Source organism: Oncorhynchus nerka, linkage group LG9a (assembly GCF_034236695.1).
Source record: "Oncorhynchus nerka isolate Pitt River linkage group LG9a, Oner_Uvic_2.0, whole genome shotgun sequence".
Classification (NCBI taxonomy): domain Eukaryota; kingdom Metazoa; phylum Chordata; class Actinopteri; order Salmoniformes; family Salmonidae; genus Oncorhynchus; species Oncorhynchus nerka.
In genome coordinates, this window is record NC_088404.1 from 48,999,172 (window position 1) to 49,014,029 (window position 14,858).

The 14,858-nt window shown below is 42.3% G+C and overlaps 1 protein-coding gene across 4 annotated transcripts in view; it reads right to left on the reverse strand.

Annotated features, from left to right (window-relative positions):
• Nucleotides 1-14,858, reverse strand: part of LOC115134458 (non-muscle caldesmon-like) — a 77,407-nt gene that overhangs the window by 57,209 nt on the left and 5,340 nt on the right. For all 4 annotated transcript variants that reach the window (XM_029668447.2, XM_065022660.1, XM_029668445.2 and 1 more), the window contains exon 2: nt 4,842-4,994. In XM_029668447.2, coding sequence (XP_029524307.2) covers nt 4,842-4,994 — 153 coding nt within the window. The remainder of the gene's footprint in view (nt 1-4,841; nt 4,995-14,858) is intronic.

Sequence of the window (14,858 nt, forward strand, 5' to 3'; positions counted from 1 at the left end):
CTTGGCATTGCTCTTGTCCTATCCAAGTAAATGCGCAGTGCGCGTACTGAACACAAACGGAGGAGCCGCTCCTCTTCTGTAGAAGGGAAAGGCAGCAGGTGGAAAGCCACAAGCTAGAAAGTGATTGTAAAGTGATTGCAATTGTAATTGCCGCTGACCTTAGGTAAAAAGACGAAGTTGGGAAACAGGGTTAAATCCCAGGGCAAACTGTAGTCACGAATGTTGAACTGACAGTGCATGTAGTTCAGTCACTTGCATTGCAGACCTAATCGACCATTAAAACGGTCTTAAAGGAGAGATATTTCTCCACACTTTCCAGAGGTAAAAAGGCCGCTGTGAAATAGCTTCAAGCTCAAAAGACAAATTCATGATGGGACTAAAGGCTTGGGAACTGGACATAAGCAACATAACCCCTTCATGAAACGACATAACAAGGGGTGTTTTCCCACCTTGTCCTTGTTTAAGCCTATATGACAGGCCGAGATAGTGGCTGGAAAGACAGCCTTCCCCCAGTTTCAAAGGTCCTGCAGGAAGCATAAAACCTCAGTTAGAGAGCACAGGGAAAGGGGGAACCTAGTCAGTTGTACATCTGAATGCATTCAACTGAAATGTGTCTTCCGCATTTAACCCAAACCCTCTGAATCAGAGAACTGCGGGGGGCTGCCTTAATCGACATTAGCAACTAACTGCCTTGCTCAGAACGACAGATTTTTACCTTGTCAGCTCAGGGATTCGATCCAGCAACCTTTCAGTTACTGGCCCAAAGCTCCTACCCACCAGGTTAGGAACGATCTGTTTTTTGGTCACACCATTTGTTTCCATACAGTGAGGGAACAGAAGGAGTCCTAGCACTCTGGATAGTCTCAATGACTCCGGGAGGCAAGCCTGTCACATCCAGATTTAACCTCTCATGGGCCAAGCCCAGAGGGATATGGCATCCGGTTAAGGGGGGAAACTCTCTCTGATCACTTGGGTCACCAGATCCCTGCATAACGGGAGTTGCCAAGGCTTACCATACAGCAGAAGAATGTTCTCCACTATCCAGAGCTTGCCTTGCCATCGAGGGGCTACCAAGATGAGAGATAAGCCTTCTACCTTCACTCCGGCTATACGTATGACCCAGTACATCGCTGGGGCCGAGCTCCCTGCCTTCCAGGACCTCTATACCAGACTGTGTCAGAGGAAAGCCCTAACAATTGTCAAAACTCCAGCCACCCAAGTCATAGACGGTTCTCTCTGCTACTACACGGCAAGGAGTACCGATGCACCAAGTCCGAAGCCAACAAGACACTGAATAGCTTCTACCCCCAAGCCATGAGAATACTAAGTACCAAATAGCTACCCGGACTATCTGCATTGACCCTTTTAACACTAACTATTTTGACTCCTCACATAGGGTGCTGCTACTGTTTATTATCTATGTCGTTGCCTAGTCACTTTACCCCTATCTATATGTACACACCTTCCTCAATTACCTCATACACCTACACATTGACTTGTACTCGTACCCCATATATACAGCCAAATTATCGTTATTCATTGTCTATTTATTTTATTTTGATTTGAGGCCCAGCTCCTCCATGTCCTTGACATTATTGGACAATCATTATCTATCTGCACTGACTCTTATCTTGCACTGAGCCAACGCACACTCACTAGACTATATATACACACCATATACACACTCACTAGACTATATATACACACCATATACACACTCACTAGACTATATATGCACACCATATACACACTCACTCACATACCCTGCGTTGTCACTCCCGCACAAAACCCACACACATTCACGTACACTACATATGCACACACACACACACACACACACACACACACTTTTACACTCATCATTTGCTGCTGCTACTCTGTTTTTTATTTAACTCATGTTATTTTTTATCCTGATGCCTAGTTACTTTACCCTACCTTCATGAACGTATCTACCTCAAATAGTTCATACCTCTGGTACGTATACTCCCTGTATATAGCTCCATTCTTGTGTATTTTATTTTATTCCTCGTGCTACTATGTTATTTGTTTAATTTTTAATCTCTGCATCGTTGGGAAGGATTCGTAAGAATGCATTTCACGGCAAAGTCTACACAAAGTTGTATTCGGAGCATTTGACAAATAGTAATTTGATTTGATTTATTAGGTTATTAGAGTAAATGTCATTCCTGTTCATCATGTTAAGCTTAAATACTACAAATTCAATTCTGACTTATTTTTTCCCCCACATTAGCTAGTTAACACAAAGTTAGCCAAAGGAAGCTAGCACTATGTTGATTTTGCGACAAACAAATGCATGGCTTTCGACCTATAAGCAATAAAGCTAGGGAGGTCGATCTAGTCAACGTGGCACGGTAGTGGGTTGAGCTAAATGAGAGAGCTCGCTAGTAATTCTTCCCTTCCATGTAGAAAAGCTAGTCGGTAGGATAGCCAAGTCTTCACAGCTAGTGTGATGCTAGCTATCACAGGACAAAAAGGAAGAAGAATAGACCAAGCTATTTCCAGGGGTGTAAAGTGCTTAAGTAATAATTCTTTAAAGCACGACCTAAGTAGTTTTTTGGGGTATCTGTACTTTACTATTTATATGTTTGACAACTTTTACTCCACTATATTCCTGAAGAAAATGATATACTTTTTACTCCATACATTTTCACTGACACCGAAAAGTACTTGTTACACTTTGAATGCTTAGCAGGACAGGAAAATTGTCCAATGCACAAACTTATCAAGAGAACATCTCTGGTCATCCCTACTGCCTCTGATCTGGTGGACTCACTAAACACATATGCTTTGTTTGTAAATGATGTCTGAGTGTTAGAGGCTGGCTATCTGTAAATTAAAAAAAACATGAAAATCATGCTGTCTGGTTTGCTTAAGGAATTTTAAATGATTTATACTTTAACTTTTGATAATTAAGTATATTTTAGCAATAACATTTACTTTTGATACTTAAATATTTTTAAAACCAAATAATTTTAGACTTTTACTCAAGTAGTGTTTTACTGGGTGACTTTAACTTTTACTTGAGTCATTTTATATTAAGATATTATTTTTTTACTCAAGTATGACAATTGGGTACTTTTCCCACCATGGGCTAATTCTTACGGAAGCAAAAACTTTCCTTTCGGTAAAGTCACCCACCACAAAAGACGGAAAAACCTGTGTTCGGCGGCTTAACCTCAACGGCAAACCTGTTAACAGTTAAACAGGAAAACAGATCAAGTAATGCTGAGGAGAGCTAGAGTAGAACTCTTCTGTGAGGAAGAGAGGTGAGAATGATCAGAGGGCGGGAGAGTGGCTCTTTAGTAAGAGGGGAGGGGCTCCCTCATTCGCCACTCAACCTGTTTGTCTCTGACATAAGTGTTTGATTGGTTCTTCGAGCTACTTAGAGATTCTTGTGAATGCCAGAGTAAAATATCAAAATGAATAACTGAAAGAGAACAGTGAGTGCTTGAAAAGGTTTTGACATTTTCGAATGCCTGTTTTGTGATCAAGCAACAATTACACGTCAAGTCATTCACTAAATCAAATCAAATCAAATTGTATTTCTCACATGCGGCGAATACAACAGGTGTAGTAGACCTTACAGTGAAATGCTTACTTACAAGCTCTTAACCAACAATGCTTTAAGAAGTTAAGAAGAAAAACGTTTTAAGTAAAAAAAATAGATGAAAAAATAGATATATTATAGAAACAAAAGGTTACAAATAATTAAACAGCAGCTGTAAAATAACAATAGCAATAGCGAGGCTATATACAGGGGGTACCAGCACAGAGTCAATGTGTGAGGGCACCGGTTAGTCGAGGTAATTGAGGTAATATGTTAACATAGGTAGAGTTAAAGTAACCCGGTTTAGAAAGGTTTAGAAACGTGGAGCCATTGACATGATCAGCTGTTTTACTCTCTCTTCTCCCCACTTGAAGAAGGTGTTGGAGAGACAGTCTGTTATTAAATATGTGAGATTAAAAGTGGCGGTTATGATAAGGGCCATGACATAGTAGTCATTTTTCAAGACACTTTGTAGTTAACATTCTTCTGAGATGCTGTAATGGGAAGGCAGCTGTGTGTTCTTCTTCACTCGGAGAGATTGAAGGAATGAGTGCGGGAGAGAGAGAGAGAAAAGAGAGAGAATGAAGGGGAGAGAGGGGAGAGAGAGAGTTAGAGAGAGGGAGGAAGAGCGACTGGGGTAGAGAGAGGAGAGAGAGAGGGATTAAGAGGAGATGTGGAGATGAATGGCTTTTCCCAAAGGAAATATTTATTTGTTGTAACCACGCATCCTCAGGATTGTGGAGCAGATCCATAAACAACTGAATGTATGGCAAGCAGGGGGAACTAACCGTCCCAGTAGCACTCCCATGATATGATAGACTGAGGCATCCACAGCTGGGAAGTCTGACAAACACCCCTTAATATAAATCATTGCATCAGTACAATCCAAAACATACTGTAATAGAGACAACGTAGTTTAGATTTGAGAGATGGGACATGACTGAGCGGGTGAATGAGTAATGTTTGGGACAGGAAATGAGTCATCTCAAATGACTGATCTACTATAGGTTCAATAACTCCATTATCATCTTGGAAGAGTCAAAGTAAAGTACACTCTTAGCTAATTAGAAAAAAAGAGTTCCAAAAGATTTCCTCGGCTGTCCCTATAGGAGAACCCTTTTTGGCTCCAGGTTCTTGTAGAACCCTCTGTGGAAAGGGTTCTACATGGAACCAAAAGCGTTCTACCTGGAATCAAATAGAGTTCTTCAAAGGGTTATTTTATGGGTACTGCCAAGGAACCCTTTTTTTCCTAAGAATGTATTTGGGTACTTACAGGCCGTCCTCAGCCAGGACCACATTGTCTAGTGAAAGGCCTCCAGGGTCCGAGGTGCTGCTGCTGCCCATACTGCGGAAGGATTCCCGGGCCCTCCGCCGACGCTCTCGCTCCACCTCCTCTGCATCCTCAACGCTCCTTTGGGTGGTGATTCTGTGGAGAGCCGGAGAGATGCATTGTTTAAAGCTATAGTCTGAGATTTGAAAAACAACTAAATGGGTCCTTGCCACTTGTTTCGGTATACTTCTGAGATATGGGACTAGGGAACAAATTTAATAAATAATGGAAATGACCATTGAACAGCTTTCAAAATCAGACTGTAGCTTTAGAACCTAAATAAGGAACTGTTTTTAGCCCCATCTGTTTTTGAGCGTTATATTTATAGCTGACATGGATTCTCTGAGTCATCATCCTGGGCTCGGCCTGGGCTCTCCAAAGAAGATGTTTTTAAAACAATGCCTAAGCCCTCCGCTAAGCCCAGCGTTCAGCTCGCCACAGATTAGATTCTCTCACCCACTACAGCATCCCCCGCACCAGTAAACATGCATACACATGTGGCTGTCCTTTTGTTAGCATTTTACTGCAGCAACATATTTATCACAACAGTCTATTCCCCTTTCTCCACGGCAGAACAAACCAAACTCCCCAAGGGACGCAAAATGGGTTTAAAGTTCACCCTCGCTGATTTAGACATTTAGACATTTAGACATTGCCTGGAAGTGCATGCCATCTATTTTTCTGTGATTATGATGAGCAGATACTACAGCACGTATGGACGTGTCTGTTGTGCTGTATGTCTCTGTTGTGTAGCGAAGGGACCATGGTATTAGCCTCAGGGTGAATACACACACACGCAAACACACACACACACGCATGCACACAAAACACACACACAAACATACATTTGTATTTGCCTGAGGGTGAATGCAGGAGGTTAATAGGTTCCATCTGTGTGTCAGGGTGTCAGATGACAGCACGCACAACCATTCGGCTTCTGGATCAATTAAGGAAGGCTCAGGTCACTAATAGGGCCCTAATGTGTCCCAGACCCCAGGTCCTGTGTGCATGTGTGTGTGTGTGTGTGTGTGTGTGTGTGTGTGTGTGTGTGTGTGTGTGTGTGTGTGTGTGTTGTTACCACCCACTGAGACCATCAACCCATCTGTTTCAGTGACTCTCCATTTTACAACACCCCCTATAAAGAGCCATGTAGGTGGGATGGTCTGTAAAATCAACCCCCCACCACCCATTAGTAATTTTCAGTTACAAGCAATAGCATCCGATTCGTTCCCTCATTCCCCTCTCCTCCCTTTGCCTTCAGGCACTTTCTTTCTTTCCTGTTTTCCATTCGCGTAGCAGTTATGGTCAGCGTGAATAGGTAGGAGAGAGGCCAGGGGAGAATGACATGACCAAGTGCCCAAAACCACTGAGTTGTGAATCAGGAAGCTATTTCAAGATTTCACAAAGGCGATTTCATAGTATAGCACATGTGACACATCAGTTATGAGGTAAAATATAATTTGTGTGAGTTTGTCTCCAATTCTTTTTGGACACAACCATTGTGGAGACAAGGACGCAAGCACAGCCAGTTGGTATGGTAGTAGTGGACGTTTCAGGACCAAGGCTCTCTGACTTAACTTTTATAACCTCTTATTATTTTTCCTTTAATCAGCATTATGGGATTATCTCATTCTTGGCACAAGTCAAACGTCTGACTCAGATGATGATGTAATTCATTTTTTGGTGTCTGGATTATAGATGGCCTTTCTTTCTTTGTCATCCTCTGACAAAGAAAGAATCTGTTCTCGTTTAAACCTAATCTAAGTGACCCATTTTCTCACTCCATCTTTTAGATCTGTAACCGATCTGTAATAGTTTTATTTCCATGAACTCACTCTCACAGTAGTGAGAAAAGACACTCCAAAGAATATGGTTTACAGAATCTGGTTTACATTGGGGCTTATGTTGCCTTTCCTGACAATTGTATCAATGTCTAAGCTCGACTTCCTCCGAATAACGTTCAAAAGCAACAGCCGCAGGGCCAAGGAGCCAGACTCCGACAGTGAGACTGTTGAGGGAATGTATTTGGGGCGGTTTTTGCCCCTTTGTAAATTCACACCAGAGCAAGCCTGAGCATGCCACTCCTGTCGCCACACAAAACTGAAGACAAACAGGCAAATGCCTCTCCAGAGCAGATGGGTCAGTGTTGTGTGTCACAGGTGAGTGTGATTAGCGGGAGTTCCTGGAATGGGAACGGTTTCAGTATGAAATGTTAGATTAATGAATAAAGAGACACAAATGTCATGTTCAAAAGCCATGTTCAAGTATTGTACAAGTCCCTACATGCAGGGTCTGGATAACAGAACAGCTAGCTGATTACCTATCAACTATATCCCTTAACATCATCCTTTTCAATAGAAAGTGCAAACGTAACAACACAACATTATGTTCTTAACCTCTCTAGGGTAGGGGGCAGCATTCGAAATTTAGGATGAAAAGCATGCCCAAATTAAACGGCCTGCTACTCGGGCCCAGAAGATATGATATGCATATAACTGGTAGATTACCATAGAAAACACTCTAAAGTTTCCAAAACTGTTAGAATTGTGTCTGTGAGTATAACAGAACTGATATAGCAGGCGAAGACCTGAGACAAATCCATTCAGGAAGTAGTTTTCTTTTTGGTTTTGTAGTTTTCTATTCAATGCCATTACAGTATCCATTTGCAGTTCCTATGCCTTCCACTAGATGTCAACAGTCTTTAGAAATCGTTTCAGGCTTGTATTCTTATAAATGAGGGAGTAAGACCAGTCTGAACGAGTGGACCCTAACGTGACGCAGTGTTTTTTCAGGCACATGTGCATTTCTTGTTTACCTTTTATATTGACGACGTTATTGTCTGGTTGAAATATTATAGATCATTTAGGCTAAAAAACAACCTGAGGATTGAATATAAACATCGTTTGACATGTTTCTATGAAACATGGATACAATTTGGATTTTTTTCGTCTGATTGTTTTGACTGAGTTTGAGCCTGTACTGAAGAAAACGTGCTCACAAAACAGAGATTTTTGGATATAAAGAGACTTCATCGAACAAAAGGAACATTTATTGGGTAAATGAATGTCTTCTGATTGCCACCATATGAAGATCATCAAAGGTAAGGGATTAATTTTATCTCTATTTCTGAGTTTTGTAACACTTCTGCTTGGCTGGTTACTGTTTGAAATAATTTGTCAACTGGGCTATGTTCTGGGCTAGCTATGTTCTGGGCTAGGTATGCGTTCGCCGAAAAGCATTTTATAAATATGACACTGTGGTTGGTTTAACAAGAAGTTAATCTTTAAACGAACATAGGTTAATCTTTAAAATATATAATCGATAATATATCAACCGGGACTGTAGCTTTTTCAATAGGAGTGGGAGAGACAATGGCTGCCCCTCTCTGTTGGGCAAGCAAAACTCTGCGAACACCCAGCTGTCCACGGCCACAATGTGATCTTTCTCCCTCATATTTCAAAATAAAAGCCTGAAACTAGGTCTAAAGACTGTTGACACCTTGAGGAAGCCATAGGAAAAGGAATCTGGTTGATATCCCTTTAAATGGAGGCAAGGCATCCAATGGTACAGAGAGCTTTCAGGAAAAACAGCACTTCCTTGTTGGATTTTCCTCAGGTTTTCGCCTGCAATATCAGTTCTGTTATACACACAGACAAGATTTTGACAGTTTTGGAAACTTTAGAGTGTTTTCTATCCTAATCTGACAATTATATGCATATTCTAGTTTCTGGGCCTGAGAAATAGGCAGTTTCAATTGGGTACGTTTTTTAGCCAAAAACGAAAATCTTGCCCCCTACACTCAAGAAGATATCCTAGCTTCTGGATATGCATATAGCTTCTGGACCTGAGTAACAGGCCATTTACTTTGGGCATGCTTTTCATTCATTCGGATGTCAAAATACTGCCCCCTACCCTAGAGAAGTTAATCTCCTGCACCGCAGCCTCGTGTTTGGATAGCAGTCGTCCAGCAGTCGTCGTAGAGGCTCACAGACTGCTGACAGGGTTGGCATGAACTTTGAGAGATAGTTTGCAAAGCTGATAAGATGCTGTTCTCCTTTTGCATCAGTCGGGTTTGGCATAACGAGGATCACTCTTACTTTCTCTTTGTAGCAGGCCTTTGGCTGAGAGGATGTGGCAATAGAAGTGCCTTTCACTTTGAATGATAGTTTCTAGAAGGCCAAGGCGCACCTTAACTGGTCAGTGTCACGGATCCCCCCGGTACTGATCCTCATTCTGTTCACCAGATCCGGAGGTCTACGTCACTGGCGTTCTAGGGTTTACTGAACAGGATTCATTATCATCAATCCTGGACTGTCATGTCTGATTACACACACCTGGTTCCCATTTCCCCTGATTAGTATGTTATATATGTTCCCTCTCTTCCCTCTGTCTTTGTCGGTTATTGTTTCCATGTCCATTGTTGGTGTGAGTACCTATGAGTTGGTGAAGCTGTTATGCTGCATGCTTTATATATTGTGTATTACGGGTATCGTCCCGTATCGTTCAACAAGGTTTACCCTCGCTCTTTTGTTTGGGTACAGCCCAGTGTTTTGTATACGTGTTTGTTTTGGGTATATTAAAAACGCCTATTGTGTATTCCTACGCCTGTCTCCAAATCCTTTATACCAGCGTGACAGTCGACAGTGCTCCATCAGTGCTAGAAGCTTCACAACTTCGTTGCATTCTGCTTGTTCGTTGTGCCACTGTAGCCTACAATCAGGATATCATCAGCGACTGGTAAAATGGCTTTGAGCCAGTAACTTGTGCTGCTTGCGTTGATATACCTCAGGCACCACGGAGACAACAAACAGGAGCTTGAGCCAGCGATTCTGACTCCAAGGGGTCGAGAAGGTATTCATGAAGCTACTTTCTTCATCCAACTTGCATTGCAGGAATGCGGTGTGTCCAGTTTGATGTCAAGTCATCTGTTATGTTAACTATCCAGAAAGGAGTGCAATAGGGCTCTGTTCTTGGACGAATGTTGTTAATTATCTATTTTTTTAATCCGTTTTAACTAGGCAAGTCAGTTAAGAACAAATTCTTATTTACAATGACGGCCTGCCAGGGAACAGTGGGTTAACTGCCTTGTTAGATGTAGAACAACAGATTTGCATCTTTTCAGCTCAGGAATTTGATCCAGGAACCTTTTGCTTACTGGCTCAACACTCTAACCACTAGGCTACCCCTATATCTATATTAATATTGTTGATAGAATTGTGTCAAATGCTAATTTTAAGCTAATGGCACAGTTGTTGTGCTTCATTACTGAATGAGGCCTTTGAAGAACTGCAGTCTGCCTTTGGTATTGTCCAGACTCAACTCTGTCAGATGAAATTGCTTTAAATTAGTTTGAAGCTATGTTAAACACTATGGTGGAAAATTAAGTGGTGGTCTGAATGTTTTGACCCCTAGTTGCGCCACACTTTCCCAAACCATCTTGCTGTTCATTGTGTAAATGTATGTTTTCTATCTGTATTGTTTTGTTTTTTTATGTTGTAAATGTGTATGCAACTTTGTGTACAGTGTATGCAACATTTGTGGTCATTTCTCTCTTGTAAAAGAGATTGTTAATCTCAATGAGACTAACCTTGGAAAATAAAGGTAAAACATTTGTTTTTTAGGTTTTGGAGATTGATTGTTTACTGCCACGACGATGGAATAGGAGATCTCTTTGCCTTCAGTCAACGAGGTAAGTGGTGATGCTAGCTAGCCAGCTAACAACAAGGTGAGCACTATGCTGTAGTGTATTTAGCATTAGACAACGGTGTTTCCTTGACTATGGAATGTAACTAAGCCTATACTGTACTTAGCTACAAAAATAACAAGTGCGTGGCTTTCGAGCCACTTCTGATCCCGTTTTTTAGTATGATATGTGAGAAGAATTCATTAAAACGGCATGAATGTCAAGTTCAATAGTCATGTTCAAGTACAACGGTGTTTCCTTGACTATGGAGTTTTTCTATGGAGTTTTTCCTAGCCACCGTGCTTCTAAACCTGCATTGCTTGCTGTTTGGGGTTTTAGGCTGGGTTTCTGTACAGCACTTTGAGATATCAGCTGATGTACGAAGGGCTATATAAATACATTTGATTTGATTTGAAGTATTGTACAAGTCCCTACATGCGGGGTCTGGATAACAGAGCAGCTAGTTGATTACCTATTAACTAGACCCCGTAACAGGAACTGCCAGAGGGCTTTAACTCCTCCTGGAGCATAGGCCACCAACAACCTTAAACCACAGAGATGAAGGCTACTCCTGGGTTTCAGACTGGAGGTTCAGAGATGGGGAAGTTTGGCGATCTAAAACTAACCTAACAGCAGCCAGGGGGTCACAAGCAATTACAAATGTTTCATGATAATGTATTTGGTTGGCAAAGTACAGGCCGAAACATTGGCAGCCTGAGTCTTTTTCCCTCTGGAAGTTAAGGACATGATCTACCCCAACAATAAAGCTTTCAGGTGCACTGAGGGTGTAGGAATGATGATGTGGCAAAAATGTGAACCCCTCTGGTAATTCATTCCCTAATTTCTGACTCCCATGTTAGGTTTGACACCACAGAGATCAGAAGAGGACAGGAACATATATTCCTGCTGTTGTGTAGAATTTGTACAGAAACACACCGCTTGCTTGACCGTTGTAAGTAGTAAAGTAATACTTGACTACAGATGCATTAGGTAACAAAGTAAGCATTTCACAAACAAAGTCGTTATTAGCGTAAATTAGAAAGGTTAATAGCACATGTTTAACAAAATAAGTTATGTTTACTTGCTGAATTATTAAATAATAACATATAATAACATCCCCTGATAAAAGACAGACAGACACTGAGGGGTGGGGGGGTGTTGCTGGGAAACCTTTCCATGATGATCTCATGGTTGTCATGAAACAAGTTAGAACAGTTACTTTGTGGAGGCCATTACATCAGCTAGTCACAATACCATGTTGTTGACGATACTGAAGAGATTAATTTTCCAAGAAGTGGTTGATCAAGTTACGAAATGAGAGGAGCTCAGATAATTTACTACATCTGGGAACCCAGATGACTCGGTGGTGCGCAACGCAAAAAAGGCAAGCAGGTCCGAGCACCGCAAATCCATTAGGGGATTAGACATTAGACATTAGACAATACAGACTCAAACTTGAATTGATGTTCGACAACTCAGACCCGCGTTACATGTGGCAAGGTCAACAGACTATCATAGACTACAAAGGAAAATCCAGCTGTGAGGTGCCCACCGAAGCCTCCCTCCCAGACGAGCTTAACACATTCTACGCTAGCTTCGAGGCAGAAAATACCAATCCATCCAGGGAGACTCTCGCTGCACTGGACAACCAGGTGTTTTCGCTCTCCAAGGCTGATGTGAGGAAAACTCTCAAAAGCCGCTGGCCCAGTTGGCATCCCTGGTTATGTCCTCAGAGTGTGTGCTGACTAGCTGGCGGGCGTCTTCTTTGCGGTCATCTTCTTGAACATATCCAACCTGTCCCTGTCCCAGGCTGTAGTCCCCACCTGCTTTAAGGAGACCACCATCATCCCGGTGTCTAAGAAAAACAAGGTTACATGCCCAAATGACTAGAGCCCCGTCGCGCTCACCTCGTTCATCATGAAGTGCTTTGAGAGGCTGGTCATGGCCCACATTGATGCCAGGATGCCAGCCACACTAGACCCACTCCAATCCTACCTCTCCAGCAAATCCACGGAATATGCCATTTCCATCGCTATTCACCTTGCTTTTAACACATCTGGACAAGAGGAAAACCTATGTGAGAATGCTATTCATTGACTGCTGTTCAGCATTCAACTCTTTTGTTCCCTCCAAGCTTGACACCAAGCTCAGAGCCCTGGGTCTGGACACCACCCTCTGCAATTGGACCCTAGACTCCCTGACGGGCAGACCATAGGACGTGAGAAATGGCAACAACACATCCTCCACACGGACTATTAACATCAGAGCCCCCCAGGGGTGTGTCCTCAGTCCTCTGCTGTACTCCCTGTTCACCCATGTCTGCCTGCCTTTGCATGACCCCAACTCCAGCATCACGTTTTCTGATGACACCACGGGTTGTAGGCATGATAACTAAACGACGAGTCAGCCTACAGGGAGGAGATACGTTTACTGGCATTGTGGTGGCAGGACAACAAACTATTCTTCAATGTCACCAAAACAAAGCAGTTGATTGTTGACTTCAGGAAGTAGAGGAGGGAACATGCCCCGTTCCATATCAATGGGACTGTAGTAGAGAGAGTCACGAGTTTCAAGTTCCTTGGCATCCACATCACCAAGGACTTGTCATGAACCAACAACACCACCACTCTTGTCAAGAGGGTGCAACAGTGTCTCTACTTCCTAAGGCGGCTGAAGAAATTCGGCATGCCACCCCAGGGCAGCATAAACAAGGACCCCACACGCCCCAGCCACAAGCTGTTCTCTCCCTTACCGTCGGATAAACAGTGACGGAGCATGAGGTCTCATACCAAGAGGCTCAGAGACAGTTCCTATCTACAAGCCATAAGACTACTGAACACTTGAACTGGACCTGCTCTGATTCTCCTCACCTTAGCACACATCACAACTGTTGCTACCAGACTCTTATTATACTGCTCAACTGATACGTTTGCCCCCATCCCCCCTTCCCCAATATTTGTGTAAATATTGTATTTTAAATTGTGTGTTCCTGTATAATACTTATGCTCAAATGTTTATTCTATTATAATGTCATTTACTTTGTTCGTATTCTTATTTGGTCAAAAGTTTGGACGGACTTACTCATTCAATGGTTTTTCTTTCTTTTTTTTACTATTTTCTACATTGTATCAACATCAAAACAATGGAATAACACATATGGAATCATGTAATAACCAAAAAAAAGTGTTATTGAATTTGAGACATTAAGTTGTGCTGTGACAAGTTAGGGGTGGTGTACAGAAAAAGACCAAGTCCATATGATGGCAAGAACAGCTCAAATAAGCAAAGAGAAACAACAGTCCATCATTACTTTAAGACATGAAGGTCAGTCAATCAGGGAACAATTCAAGAACTTTGAACGTTTCTTCAAGTGCAGTCACAAAAACCATCAAGCGCTGTGATGAAACTGACTCTCATGAGGACCGCCACAGGAAAGAAAGACCAAGAGTTACCTCTGCTGCAGAGGATAAGTTCAGTAGAGTTACCAGCCTCAGAAATTACAGTCCAAATAAATGCTTTGCAGAGTTCAAGTAAAAGACACATCTCAACATCAACTGTTCAGAGACTGTGTGAATCAGGCCTTCATGGTTGAATTGCGGCAAAGAAACCACTACTACAGGACACCAATAAGAAGAAGAGACTTGCTTGGGCCAAGAAACACAAGCAATGGATATTTGACCGGCGGAAATCTGTCCTTTGGTCTGATGAGTCCAAAATGTGAGATTTTTGGTTCCAACTGCCGTGTCTTTGTGAGAGACGCAGAGTAGGTGAAAGGATGATCTTCACATGTGTGGCTCCCACCATGAAGCCTGGAGGAGGAGGTGTGATGGTGTGGGAGTGCTTTGTTGGTGACACTGTCTGTGAATATTTACAATTCAAGGCACACAACCAGCATGGCTACCACAGAATTCTGCAGCGATAGGCCATCCCATTTGGTTTGCACTTAGTGGGACTATCATTTGTTTTCAGCAGGACAATGAACAAACACACCTACAGTCTCTGTAAGGGCTATTTTACCAAGAAGGGGAGTGATGGAGTGTTGCATCAGATGACCTTGGCTCTACAATTACCAGACCTCAACACAATTAAGATGGTTTAGGATGAGTTGGACTGCAGAGTGAAGGAAAAACAGCTAACAAGTGCGTAGCAGCATATGTGGGAACTCCTTCAAGACTGTTTGAAAAACATTCCAGGTGACTACCTCATTCCAGGTGACTACTGTGATAGACTACTGGATGTAGTCATATATATACAGGTCGTCTATAATGTCAACTACA